Source organism: Pteropus alecto, unplaced genomic scaffold, assembly GCF_000325575.1.
Source record: "Pteropus alecto unplaced genomic scaffold, ASM32557v1 scaffold326, whole genome shotgun sequence".
NCBI classification, from domain to species: domain Eukaryota; kingdom Metazoa; phylum Chordata; class Mammalia; order Chiroptera; family Pteropodidae; genus Pteropus; species Pteropus alecto.
Window position 1 is genome coordinate 190,701 of NW_006438873.1, and position 12,971 is coordinate 203,671.

The 12,971-nt window shown below is 46.2% G+C and overlaps 2 protein-coding genes across 8 annotated transcripts in view; both read right to left on the reverse strand.

Moving 5' to 3' along the window:
* Positions 1–5,479, reverse strand: part of ZNF304 (zinc finger protein 304) — a 17,497-nt gene extending 12,018 nt beyond the window's left edge. For 5 of the 7 annotated variants that reach the window (XR_001517244.2, XR_001517245.2, XR_439244.3 and 2 more), the window contains exons 1-2: positions 2,482–5,479; positions 518–647 (exon numbers count right to left, since the gene is read on the reverse strand). Coding sequence is in view for 2 of the 7 variants with exons in the window: in XM_006915912.3 (XP_006915974.1) it covers positions 518–647; positions 2,482–2,514 (163 nt within the window). In the remaining 5 variants the exon portion in view is untranslated. Of the gene's footprint in view, positions 1–517; positions 648–2,481 lie in introns of those variants that run through there. The other 2 variants (XM_006915913.3, XM_025049590.1) reach the window with 2 other exon arrangements.
* Positions 5,480–10,280: 4,801 nt separating this feature from the next.
* On the reverse strand, positions 10,281–12,965 carry LOC107195267 (zinc finger protein 671-like). The gene is given in 5 exon segments (XM_025049640.1): positions 10,281–10,291; positions 10,447–10,527; positions 10,530–10,568; positions 11,615–11,741; positions 12,536–12,965. Coding segments are annotated over 5 exon segments (273 nt in total). The 5' UTR covers positions 12,551–12,965.
* Between the last annotated feature and the right edge of the window lie 6 nt (positions 12,966–12,971).

A 12,971-nucleotide genomic window follows, 5' to 3' on the forward strand; every position in this document is an offset into this window, starting at 1 on the left:
CTGGGATTCTTGCCCTTATATAATCCTTGATTGTAGACTGGGCTACTGACTCATTTCTAAGAAACAGAATATGGCAAAAATGTTGGGATGTCACTTCCAAGGTCAGGAAAAAGACCAGGTTCCACCCTGGGCATCTCACTTGCTCAGAGAGAAGGCAGCTTCCATGCTACGAGGTATGCTACAGGAAGGCCACCATGACGAGGAACTGTGGGAAGCCTTTGGGTAACAGCCAGTGAGGAACTAATGTGTACAGTTCAACAAACCATAAGAAACTGAATCTTGCAAACAACATGAGTGAGTTTGTAAGTGGATTGTTCCTGAGACTGACTTTCAAATGAGAATATGGCTCTGACTGACAGCTTGATTGAAACCTCATGAGAGACCTTGAGCTGAAAGCACCCAGATAAGCTGTGATCAGATTCCTGATGCGCCAAAAGTGAGATAATAAATTTTGCTTAAGTCACTAAATTTTGGGGAAATTTGCCACACACAAACAAATGACCAATACAAGACTTACCAAGAGAGGCCACAAGAACAAAGTTCTCCAGCATCACATCACGGTACAGGCATCTCTGCACCTCCTCGAGAAGCTCCCACTCCTCCCGGGAGAAGCACACGAACACATCCTTGAAGGTCACACTGCCCTGCTATGATGGAGACAGTTAAGCCTACAGGCAGCATAGCATCTCTCCCCAGTTCTCACCGCTCACACAAGACAGTTGGGAGACTGTCTTCCCAGTCTCCCAACTCAGAGATGCTTGTTCTTGGCACCACTTATGCCTGCTCGCTCCTCATGTCCCTCTGATCACTATGTTCAGCCCAGTACAGACCAGGCAAGTGGGCAGATACTATATAAGCTATAGGTCTGGCAAGAAGGGGCCTGCCAGCCAGTTCCCCTGGTGTCACTCAGATCATGCTTTCTAGATACAACCTTAAGGTCATTAGTTCACAGTCCTCCCAACACATACATCACTTTTCAAATCACACCTTCCTCACATCTGAGACCCCCACTACCACTGGCAACCGTCTGGTCCACACCATATGCACCTCCAAGGCACACCCCCATGCCACTCTGCACACTGTGTCCAGAAAATGCTCTTATGTTTATGTAACAGGCACCACTGCCACCCAGGTGCCTAAGCAAGAGACCCAGTTCTCAGTCCTAGGTTTTGACTTTCTGGTTAGTAACAGCATTGCTACCAGGACCTGAAGATACTCCCTCCTAAATTTAACCCACAGCGCCACACCATTCCACACATTGGCTGCCACCTCTGAACTTCTTCAAACAGAACCCTCCCTGGAACTAAAATCCTACGTCCGGCTTGATGCCTCAATTAAGGGGTCTCTAGGACTTCTTAAACTAAACGTGACGAAAGCCTAACTCCTGATCCTGCCACTGAAAATTACTCATACCACCAACTTCTCCATCTCAGTTGATGGCACTTCCATCACTCTATCAGTTAAATCAAAAAATCTCTGGGGTCATCCAGGACTCTTTCCTTTTCCTCATTCACCCTCACATGAGAAAATCCAGTCATCCTACTTAAAAAACAGATACAAAACCACTAACTTCTCCTACTTTCACAGACACCCCTCTGGGTCAGCCACCACCAACACTCCCAGTTAAAATCCGAATCAGACCATGTCTGTCTTGCTCCAAGTCTTCCGTGTCTTTCACCACACTCAGAATAGAGACCCAGCTCTTTAGGCCGACCTTCCTGCCTGACTCCTGGCCCCACTCTTAACATACATAATTAACACCAATGATTCCTGGAGGACTTTCGACACACTCTTACCTCCAAGCATTTGCACATGCTGTTCTGGGCCCACTGCACCCTTCCAGGTCTCATCCTATTGACTGCCAGAAGTAAGATGCTTTTCATATAACTCCTGGCCTAGATTCAAGATGCTGGGCTAGAAATGAAGCCCCGCTCGGGTCCCCAGACTCAAGTGCAGAGAGAGTGACAAGTGTACCGCGTGGCTCTATGTCCCATCGGAAAATCTGGTCAGTCCTACTTTAAAAACATACACGAAACCCATAAACTTCCCTAACCTCTGCTGCCACCACTCTGCTCCACACACCAACACCCACTTGGACTACTGCAGTAGCCTCCATACTGGTCTCCCTGCCCACCCTCTACTCTATCCCCCCAATCTTTCCACTCTGCAGCCAGAGGCAGTCTGTTGACGCCTAAGTCAGATCACCTTCCTCCTCTGCTCCAAACCTTATATGGCTCTGACGACCATCAGAACGGTGGCCCAGCTCCTCAGGCTGCCACTCAAGGCTTGACCCCTGACTTCCTGCTCTCTATTCTGACCAGAGATAAGAGACCCGCGGTTACCTGACTGATTCCCACCTCCAAATGTTTGTACCAGCTGGCTTCCGTGCCTTGGAAAACCATGCACATCTCATCCCACTGACGCTGGGAATGGGAACCCTAAGATTCTAGTCGGTAAGGACTCGAGGGACCCTCCACTCACCCTAGCCCGGTCCATCAGCGCCGCGGCCGCCATCGGATCCTGAGAGCAGACACCGAGGCTCAGCCGTAACTCCACACATCCACTGGGTCAGGGGACCTCGGAGTGTCGCACGGCGAAACCCCTCTCCCCGCACAAGGCTCAGGGTGCCGCCTCCGGGGGCCGACGAAGACAGGATACCGGCACGAAGGCCTCGAAAAGAGCGCAGCCCTGCCGGACACCGTGGTGCAGAGCTGCCCGTCCCCCAACGGAGGATCATGGGTCGTAACAGAGACGCGAAGGGACGTCCTTTCCTTTTAACCGTCCTTCCTAGATCGATTCCGAAGAGCCACGCGGGAAGCGGACCCCACCCAGGACTCTGAGCCTCCACAGCCAGAATGGACCCTGACAGCTCCGGCGCAGGATAAATACGTCATGCCAGCAGCGCCGGAAGTCCCGCCTCTGCCACAAGGGCAAGAGGAAGCGCCCACTTCAGGGTTGTCATGACGCAGCATCGACGCGCCGGGTTAGAAACTTCTGGGTAGTGTAGTTCCCACGCTGCACCCACCTCCACAACTGCCGCATTCCCGCTTCTCCATGACAACCATACATGGGCCGGTGGCCCGGGGGCGGGAAGGCGGGGAAATAAGCGCCCTGGAGGGAGGGTTCAAGGCATACCTTAAAGGGAATGGGTCCATATTTCCGTGGTCGCCTGAGACAATGCCAGGTCCTCAACGGTCTCCAGCAGGGGATCCATTTTTTAATTCCCGGAGGGCTGCTTTGCCTCATCTTTGGGGCTTGAGATTTAAATCGATAAATATACCTCGCTCCTGGGGACTTTGTGTAGTAGTAACATTAACTATTCCTTAAATTCGTTAATTTCCAAATTTGGGTTCTTGATTTGGTAGTATCAGTATCACTTGTGAATTCAAAATGCACCTCTTCTCAGGGAGGCCTCTGTGACCAGCTCCTCAGGTGGGCCATCAGTACGCAGGCAGGCCCTGGCCTTAGATCTCCCCACAATGGACTTTGCCCAGAAGTCCCTGTGTGGGGCTAACTTCTATCTGTATCACAGGTTTAAATTAGATGCCACAGTAGGGGTTGTGATTGGAAGGGGAATCCTGGAGGCCATGGTGTTCTTAGTAGCTGGTCTGGCACTCACCTCTAAACTCTGGGAGTCTCCTGTTGAATATAAACAAGTTCACAGAGCACCAACCTCAGTCAAGGCCACTCAGTGACCATGATTGAGACAAAGAAAGATGGACCCTTTCATTGTGTCTCAGTGGACAAAACCAGAAACCTGTGCAAACAGAAATGACCAGATAGCCTCCTTCTTCTGGGTAAGATGAGTGACAGCTATTTAGTGCTGCTTCCTTCCCCTGCTTTGTAGGTAACTGTTAGGTTCAGGAGGGCCCGACCCTCATAGTGTGGGAACCTGACTACTCCCCTATCGCTGTATGAAAACCGGACCTTGCAGCGTCCGGGTTGGCAACCATACATGCTCACCTCTCCTTTCAATGGATTCTCCTCCCTTTATTACCAATTTACCCAACCGAAATATTCCCACCAAAAAAAATGCCTCCAGCCCCATATAAGTTTCAGGTCCCCTCGCATTCAGGGCTGAAGCTATCTTTGGTTCAGCCCAGCTGTCACTCTGCTACAATAAATCTTGCTTCAGCCTTATGCATTCCTCCTTCAGCAAACCTAACAGTAACAAATTTCAGGATATCTGCTCATAGAATCAACACCTCAACCTGACAGCATCCAATTCAGACCAAAGCTCGATTTCCTTAAACTCTCCTTCAAAGAAGTGGACAAAAGCCCAGAACCTGGAAAATGGCCTATCACCCTCTGAGGGTCTTGCATTTCCCAGTGTGTGTGGTGCCCCACATCACAGTGCGCCAATAAACCTCACTGTTCCACTACAGGTCTCAGGTATGTTCCTGTGCTTAAAGGCATTGGCACCACATACCTGCAGAGAGACCTAGCATTCCCCTGAATTCCAGACTTGCACATCCAACTAGGTATCATTTCCTCTTAGATGTCTGGTGGACTTCTCAAAGTGAGTACGAAACCCAATTCCTCATCTCTCCAACTCCAGTCAATCCCACCACGCTCCCCACTGCAGCCACGTGGACTTCACCTAGTTCTGTACCAGACCATGATCTGGTCAGTCTGTTACCTTTGCTGGAGACATTCTCCTCCAACTCCAACCTTGTTTGGGGATTCCACATCCTCCAAGGGTCTTTCTGTCAACCTCTTGCTTCTGTCTGCTCTGCTTCCTGTGCTTTAGTTCAATGTCTGTCTTCCTGTTTTATATACAAGAACACTGAACTCCAAGGATAAGGGATGTGACCAAAGTCATGTAGCTGGGGATGAGCACAATGTAGACCGGCTGGGATCCCAATGCCTAGCTCTTAGCATGTAGCACACTCTGACCCCTCCAGACCTGCCTGCCTTCACATTCCCTGATTTCGATCCTTCTTTCTCTTGTACTTCTGGGGTCCCCAGACACATTTCTGTCAAAGCAAGTTACTGTATTTCACCTGCTTCATTTAATGTTCTCCACATAAGATGAAATCAAGGGCAGGGCCCACATCTGTCACCCATGTGTCTCAAGTGTTCATGGTGTGCCATGAGAATGAGATGGGGTCACAGCACTATTGCCCAAACAGCAGCAAGGTCACAACTGGCCCTTCTGACAGAACATGGAAGGAAGACCAGATAGTGAGAAATGAGTGATGAGGGACAAACCCAACTCCTTCATTCTCTGAAGGGCATGTCACGACTGTTAAGAAACTTGGAGAAGACCCTGAAGAAACGATTTTAAAAAGTGAAAAATACAGCCAAAGGAAAGAAGCAGGACTCAGCTGGGAATACTGTACAGCTACATGAGCATCACCACACCCCGGAGAAAATAAAGAAAAACCAACATGTAGATTGGGATCAAGGAAAAGTGAGCATGCTGGATGTTTAAAATGTCATGAAAAAAGGACTTTTTTAATTTATTTCTCTTAACAGTGTCTTTTTAAACTACTGTTTCAATTACAGTTGACATATTATATCAGTTTCATGTGTATTTTTTTCCTTAATTGAAGCCCTTTCTCACCACTCTTATTCTGAAAGTCTGAAAGTCTAGTACTGAAAGTCCTAGCTATAGCAATCAGCCAAGACAAATAAAAGCCATCCAAATCAAAAAAAGAAAAAAAGTAAAATTGTCATTATTTGAAAATGATATGATCTTATATATTGAAAATCCCACAGACTCAACTAAAAAACGGTTGGATCTAATCAATGAATTCAATAAAGCTGCAGGATATTAAATCAATACACACACATCAGTTGCATTTCTATACACTAACCACAGAATATCTGAAAAATAAAGAAAACTACCCCAAACGGCAGCAAAAACAATAACTATGAATAAATTTAACTAAGGAAATGAAAGAACTGTATAATGAAAACTACAAGACTGCTGAAAGAAATCAAACAAATGGAAGGACAGCCCATGTTCATGGACTGGAAGAGTTAATATTGTTAAAATATCCATGCTGTATGAAGCCATCTACGGATTCAATGCAATGCCTATCAAAATTACAATGGCATTTTCCACAAAAATAGAAAAACAAACCTAAAATTTGTATGGAACCACAAAAGACCCCCAAATAGCTAAAGTAATCATAAGAAAGAACAAAAGTGAAGGCATCACATGTACTGATTTCAAACTATACTGCAAAACTATAGTAATTTAGACAGTATGGTAATAGACAGATACACCAATGGAACACCAGAGAGCCAGAATTAAAACCCTTATAAATGGTCAATTAATATTTGATAAGGGAGCCAAGAACATCCAATAGGGAAAATAGTCTCTTCAATAAATGGTATTGGGAAAAGTGGATAACCACATGCGGAAAAATGAAACTGAATCTCTATCTTACATCACTCTTAAAAATTAACTTAACATGAATCAAAAACTTAAACATATGCCCTGATACCATAAAACTCCTAGAAGTAAACACTGGAAAGAAGCTCCTTGACATCAATTTTTTGGATGTGACACCAAAACCACAAACAACAAAAGAAAAATTAGTAAGTGGGACTATATAAACTTAAAAGCTTCGGACTGTAAAAAGAAATAACAAAATAAAAGGGCAACCTATGGAATGGAATATTTGCAAGCTTGTATTAGATAAAGGGTTAATATTCAAAATTTATACAAAACTGAATTCAATAACAATGACCCCAAACAACTGATTTAAAAATGGGCAAAAGAACTAAAAAGACATTTTTCCCAAGATATCTAAGCAATCAACAGGTACATGTAAAGATGTTCAATGTCACTAATCATCAAAGAAATACAAATCAAAACCACAATGAGATATCACCTCACACCTGGATGAATGGCTATCATCAAGAAAAGATAACGGTGTTGACGAGAAAGTGGAAAAAGGGAATCCTTGTGTACTGTTGGTGGGACTGTAAACCAGTCCACTTTGGAGAACAGTATAGAGATTCTTCAAAAAATTAAGAATAGAACTATCTTATGATTCAGCAATCCCACTTCTGGATATTAACTCAAAAGAATGAAAACAAGTTGTTAAAGACATATATGTATGCTCATGTTTATTACAGCATTGTTCACAATAGCCAAGAAATGGAAACAACCTAAGTGTCCAACAAAGGATGAATGGATAAAAGTGGTACACATACTCATATACAAAATGAGAATGTTATTCAGCCATGAGAAAAAAAGGAAATCCTGCCATTTGCAAAAACATGAATGGACCTTGCGGGCATTATGCTAAGTTAGAAAAAGACAAACACTACAGGATATCCTTACATGCAGAATCTAAATAAAAAATCAAACCAAACTTGAAAAAACAAAGAGTAGAATGATGGTTACAAAAGGCTGGTGGGTGTGGGAGTGGGAGAGATTATTGTTTAAGGGTACACATTTGCAACTAGTAGGTAAAGTTCCTGGAAATCTAATATACAGTACAGAGATTACATACAACAAAACTGTATTACAAACCTTAAACACAGTAAGAGATTAGATCTTAATTGTTCTCACCACTAGAAGAAAAGATAAACCTGTGACATGATAGCGGTATTAGCTAACACTACAATGGCAATCATAGTGCAATATAAATGTATCAGATGAATATACTGTACATCTTAAACTTTGTATACAATGTTATATGTCAATTATATCTCAAAAACAATACTAAGTAAATAAATAGATAAAAACTGAGACCTTAAATAGTACAGTAAAATGTACCCATTCATAAGTATGTACTTATTTCCTTTGACATAAAATAATCTTAGGCAACAATACTTTTAGTATTCTGGTTTAAGTTTTAAGAGCTTCATAAATCAAGGCTTCATGTTTGGCACAAAGACTTATGCTCAATGGTTGAGACGATGTTCTGTAACAAAAGATTTCAACAAATATTTGCTGAACTGCTCTCAAGTATGCAGCTAACCTGACATGGGAGGGAGAGTATGTACATTAAGTCAGGTGACAGGAACAAGGCTCTTTTACTTGAAATCTTGCTCTTCCCCTGCCACTCAACAACAACAAAACAACCAATAACAAATTGTCATGGGTTTGTCAGGGAAACCCAAATCAAGCCATGAAGGCATTTCTTTTTGTTACATCTACTTCCTTTTTATTTCCTCCTTTATGTCTGTTATTTTTAAAATAGTCCTGTGATTGCTTTTCGGTGCACTCTAAAGGTAGTTCTACAGCTGAAGGATTTTGTAATTGCACAATAACCACTGATTCTCTCTCCTTTATGAATTCTCCGATGTAGAGTAAGGTCCTAGGCTGGGTCAATTTTCAATATGACTCTTTAGACGGATGACAATAGCTGATGATTTGCCTCAGATTGTCTCACAGTAATGACACTTGCGGGGTTTCTCTTTGGTAAAATTCTCAGATACCAAGTAAGATGTTTCCTCTGGTCAAGATTCTCCTCAAGAGTTACATCCAACAGGTCTTTCCCCAGTATGAGTTCTCTGAATATGACTGAGGTGTGTCCACTTGCAAGAGGCTTTCCCGTATCTCTCACTCCAGTGTTGCTCCCCAGTGTGGATCCTTTGAGGATGAGTGACAGATGAACGAAGGCTGAAGGCAAGCCCACATGCAGTGTACTGACAGAGCTTCTGCCCAGTGTGACTCCTCACGTGTTGAGTTAGGGGACAGCTAGCACGAAAAGCTCTTATATTTTTTATACTTAAAGTGTTCTACTCCAGTGTGGATCCTATTATTCCAAAAAGGAACAACAGGGTGAGGGAAGATCTTACCATAGCCACTGCACTTGGGGCTTCTCTCTTGTGAGAATCCTCATGTGACGAGTGAAAATACAGCTGTCACAAAAGACTTACCAGAATATGCTGCACTCACAGACTTTGTCTAGAGTGGGAAAAAGCTCTGTCCTCTCAAGGCTTTCTCACATCCAGTGCAGTCATAGGGCTTTACTTCGGTAAATCTGCGAAAGGCATTTGTTGAACCCATACCCGTGCTGCTTCCCTGTGTGCCAATCCTTCCCTGCGCAGGCCACGGAAGCATTACCTGGTCCACGCGTGTTCTGCTTGGGGACAGCATGTCCTGGAGACCTGCTCCTATAAAACTTTCAAGGGCAGATCATCATCTGTCCCCACAGCATTATGTACAGAGCTCAACTTCCTGGGGAGGCTATCCCTGTGGGAAAATGTCCCTAGACTTCTTGCATTTTGGCTGCTCCCTGGACCGATCCCTACCCCCTGGGGAGTCCCTTGAGACTCCTTGAGTTAACTGACCCTGCAGTGAGGCCCCCTCCAACAAGGGCAGCTAAGAAGAGGAAGGCTTTGTGGTCCCAGGTTGCGCTTTCTTGCCTATGTAGATCCAACACACGTAAAGGTCTGTTAGCAATGCCAGCACAGAAAGGCATTCCACATTCAATGCTCCTGTGTGGCTTCTCCCCACAGAGAGGGGCCTGGCACTAAACAAGGTCAGAGTTGGCCAGTTCTTCTGATCCTCCCTACAAGTGAAGGCCTTCTTTAATGTTGGGATCTGTAGTGCTTCACAAACAAGGCCTGGCCTCTTCCCTTCTAAAGAATTGCTCTCCATGCTGCTGCTTCTGCCTCTGGTCAAGGTTTACACTGAACTGAAAGTCTCTCCTACACAATTCACATGTGGCTATGTGGTCACTGTCCAGATGGTGTTCCCTGTGGCTCAGCCAGGTAAGCAAATGTCTTTCAAGACTGGGCCAGACATGCCACATGAGTGAGCCTTTTAGGTGGAAGGACCTGCCTTGAGCATTCTAAACTGCGACACTTACAGAAACACTCTGCTCAGAAGGCACAGGCTCTTCCTCCGCAACATGGCAACAACCTGAAAGAAGATAAATGCTGGTCAAACACATGTTTAATGGGTGGCAAAAGGTATCCCATAAGAAATGTGTGTCTGATACTACCAGGGTATAGTCCGTAGGCCTGTTGGCAGAACACAGCACTAGAGTCAGGATGAGGAAGGCTGCTATGCACTGGAGGTCTCACAGAATGGAGGAGATCTCACAGGGGTGAGGGTACAAGGATGGGGAACAGTGTAAGGAAGAAAGGCATGGTCTCCTAATGAGACAAAGGTTCCTTGTGACAGGCAAATGCTGTCCCAAAGGATCTGTCCAGGACCACGCATATCTGGCTGGAACTGAATAGTCTTCAAGGAAACAAGGATATGTGCAGAAATCATGACATGTTAAATGAAAGCCAGTGCTGTAGAGCACCTCATGGAGCACTAAAAGAGGACAAATGAGACATGGGATGACAAAGGTAGGGGACTAACAGATACCTGAAGTCAGAACACAAATGACAAGTGAGCAATACATCAAAAACAAAGGGAAAGTGAGACGAGGTTAGTCACTGGTATTGGCATCAAACACTAGTAGACAAAGCACTGACTGCTTGTGTAATATGAAGCCAGCCTGTCGTCACCATTCCACTCACCAAGGCCGGGCCTCCTCCAGGTCTTCTTTGCTGTGGCTGGAGCCGAGTCTACCTTCTCAAGAACCCTGGGCTCCCTTCTGGCTCCATGCGGGTAACCACATGGGACCTGGAAACTGCAAGCCCTGAAGTGAAAGGAGACAGGTAAGTGGCCAGCAGTGACATAGGCAACCTTTCCCACATAGAAGAAATTTCAATATCAAAAAAAAGAACCTTGAAAGAAAGTTTTGCAGGAACAGCTCACTGTTCTTCACAAGGACAGACCACGACAGTGCCCTCGATTCCTGCAACAGTCAGCTCCCACCCCACATACACACCAGGAAACGTCAGTTAGAAGAAGGGGGCAGAATCTGGGAACAGAGATGCCAGTGATCTGGACAGTCCCCAACCAAAGTGTGGCCAGGCCATCTGAAATCTGCTGTGCAGACTGCGAGACTTATGACTCGAAACCCTTCATTTCAAAGCTTTGGGCAGTGTGTTGGGGCCACTCTGGAAGATGAGGCAGCAGTGCCCAATGCCCACCCCTGGTACCCACACCACCTTCTCCAAGGAACCAAGGAAAAGAGCTATTCTGTGAGAGCGCCATGAAACAGAGCTGCCCCTTGGGTGAAAAATGAAGAAGTAAACCCAGCCCAGGAAACTGGGACTCACGCCCACCCCCAAGAATCTATGTCGTTGTGAACCCTTCCAGCGGAGTATGGGCTAGACCTAAAAACTCCTTTCTGATAAACAGAATATGGCAAAAACAATAGGACATTACTTCTGAGAATAGGTTACAAAAATACTAGTTTCTACCTTGAATACTATCTCTTGCTCACAGTCATGGAACTCAGCTGCCTGTGACCTGCTTACAGAGAAGACAACATAGCAAGACACTGAGGGAGGACTCTGGCCAACAGCTGGCAAAGAAATGATAAATCAGCCCAAAGGTATACTGTTCATGTGCATGACCCTGAAAGGAGAGTCATCTCCAGTTAAGCCTTCAGATGAGAGGGCAACCCTGGACAGCCTCAGTAAGGTCACAAAAAACCTTGAGCTAGAGATATGCAAGTCAGATATGTATGATTCTTGATCCGCAGAAACCATGAAATAATAAATTTCTGTCTTTTCAACCCACTAAATTTGGGGGAAATTTGCCACGCACCAACAGATAACCACAACAAGAACTTACCCAGCGAGGACACAAGTGCAAAGTTCTCTAGCATTACATCACGGTACAGGCGTCGCTGCGCCTCCTCGAGAAGCTCCCACTCCTCCCGGGAGAAGCACACGAACACATCCTCGAAGGTCACACAGCCCTGTCATGATGAGAACAGTTGAGCCCACAAGCAGCACAGCATCTCTCCCCAGCTCTCACTGCTCACGAGCACTCTCCGGTCCCTGATCTCTTAGCCTCCCAACTCAGAGATATCTGGCCTTGGCACCACTCATGTCTCTTCGCTCCTCATGTCCCTCTGATCACTGTGTTCAGCTCAGTGCAGACCATGGAGGTGGGCAGATACTGTGTAAGCTCTGGGTCTGGCAAGAAGGGTCCTAAACACTCTCCTGCCAGCCAGTTCACCTGGTGTTACCCAGACCATGCCTCCCTGACACCACCAAACTCCAACTCAGCCTTCTTCCATAAGCTCCCAGTATTAGGACCTTAAGGCTGTCAGTTCACACTCCTCTCTGGTCTTCTTCCCTCCGCCCTTATTTTTCGGCCTCCACTGTGCTGCCAGAAGAAACCTGTTGAATGAAATCTGTGTAAAATCACCTCCATCTCTGCTCCAAACTTTAAGAAGGGATGCTTAGCTCCTCCGGCTGCCATTCCAGGCCTGACTTGTGGCGCCGCAGCTGTCTGTTCTCATAAAACACAATGGTGACCTCAATCACTCCCAAATCAGTCTCACTTCCAAGTCTTTGCACATGCCTGTTCCAGTGACTGGTACTCCTTTCCGAACTTATTTGGCCTATACTAAGGACCCTGGGCCAGAAGTGACTCCCTTCAGGAACTCTACGACCACGAACCGGGAGAATGAAAGGTAGAGCCCGAAGACAAGGAGTTATGACCATGAGGGTGTGTGAGGTTGAGGCCGAGGGACACAACACTCACCTGCGCCGGATTCATTAGCGCTGCTGCCCTGGTCCCCGCCGCGCGGCCCGGTGGGCTTTGTGGGGTTCTGTGAGGTGGGCGCCCAGGGCAGGGTTCACCTTTTGCTGTGTATCGCACTCCAAGCTTCACTATAAAACGGTATAAAACGCTCACAAGACCCAGGCCGCCGTTTTCAAGGGTCGGGCGCCGGACCGCGGAAGACTCGGGTAAGCACGAGGGGCGACGGCGTCCGCTCTACAGTCGGGGACAGCCTCAGAGAGACAGAGCCTGCACCGGTAGTCACAATCTCACAGCCACGGGGGCGGCCCTGTCACGTCACCCTCCTTTCCAGCTTAGCCCTAGAGCGACGCCCTAGCGCATCTCTCCGGTCCACGTGGTACCGGTCCAAAATGCAACTGTGCGCCAAAGGAAGTACTCCTGAAGCAACACCGGAAGT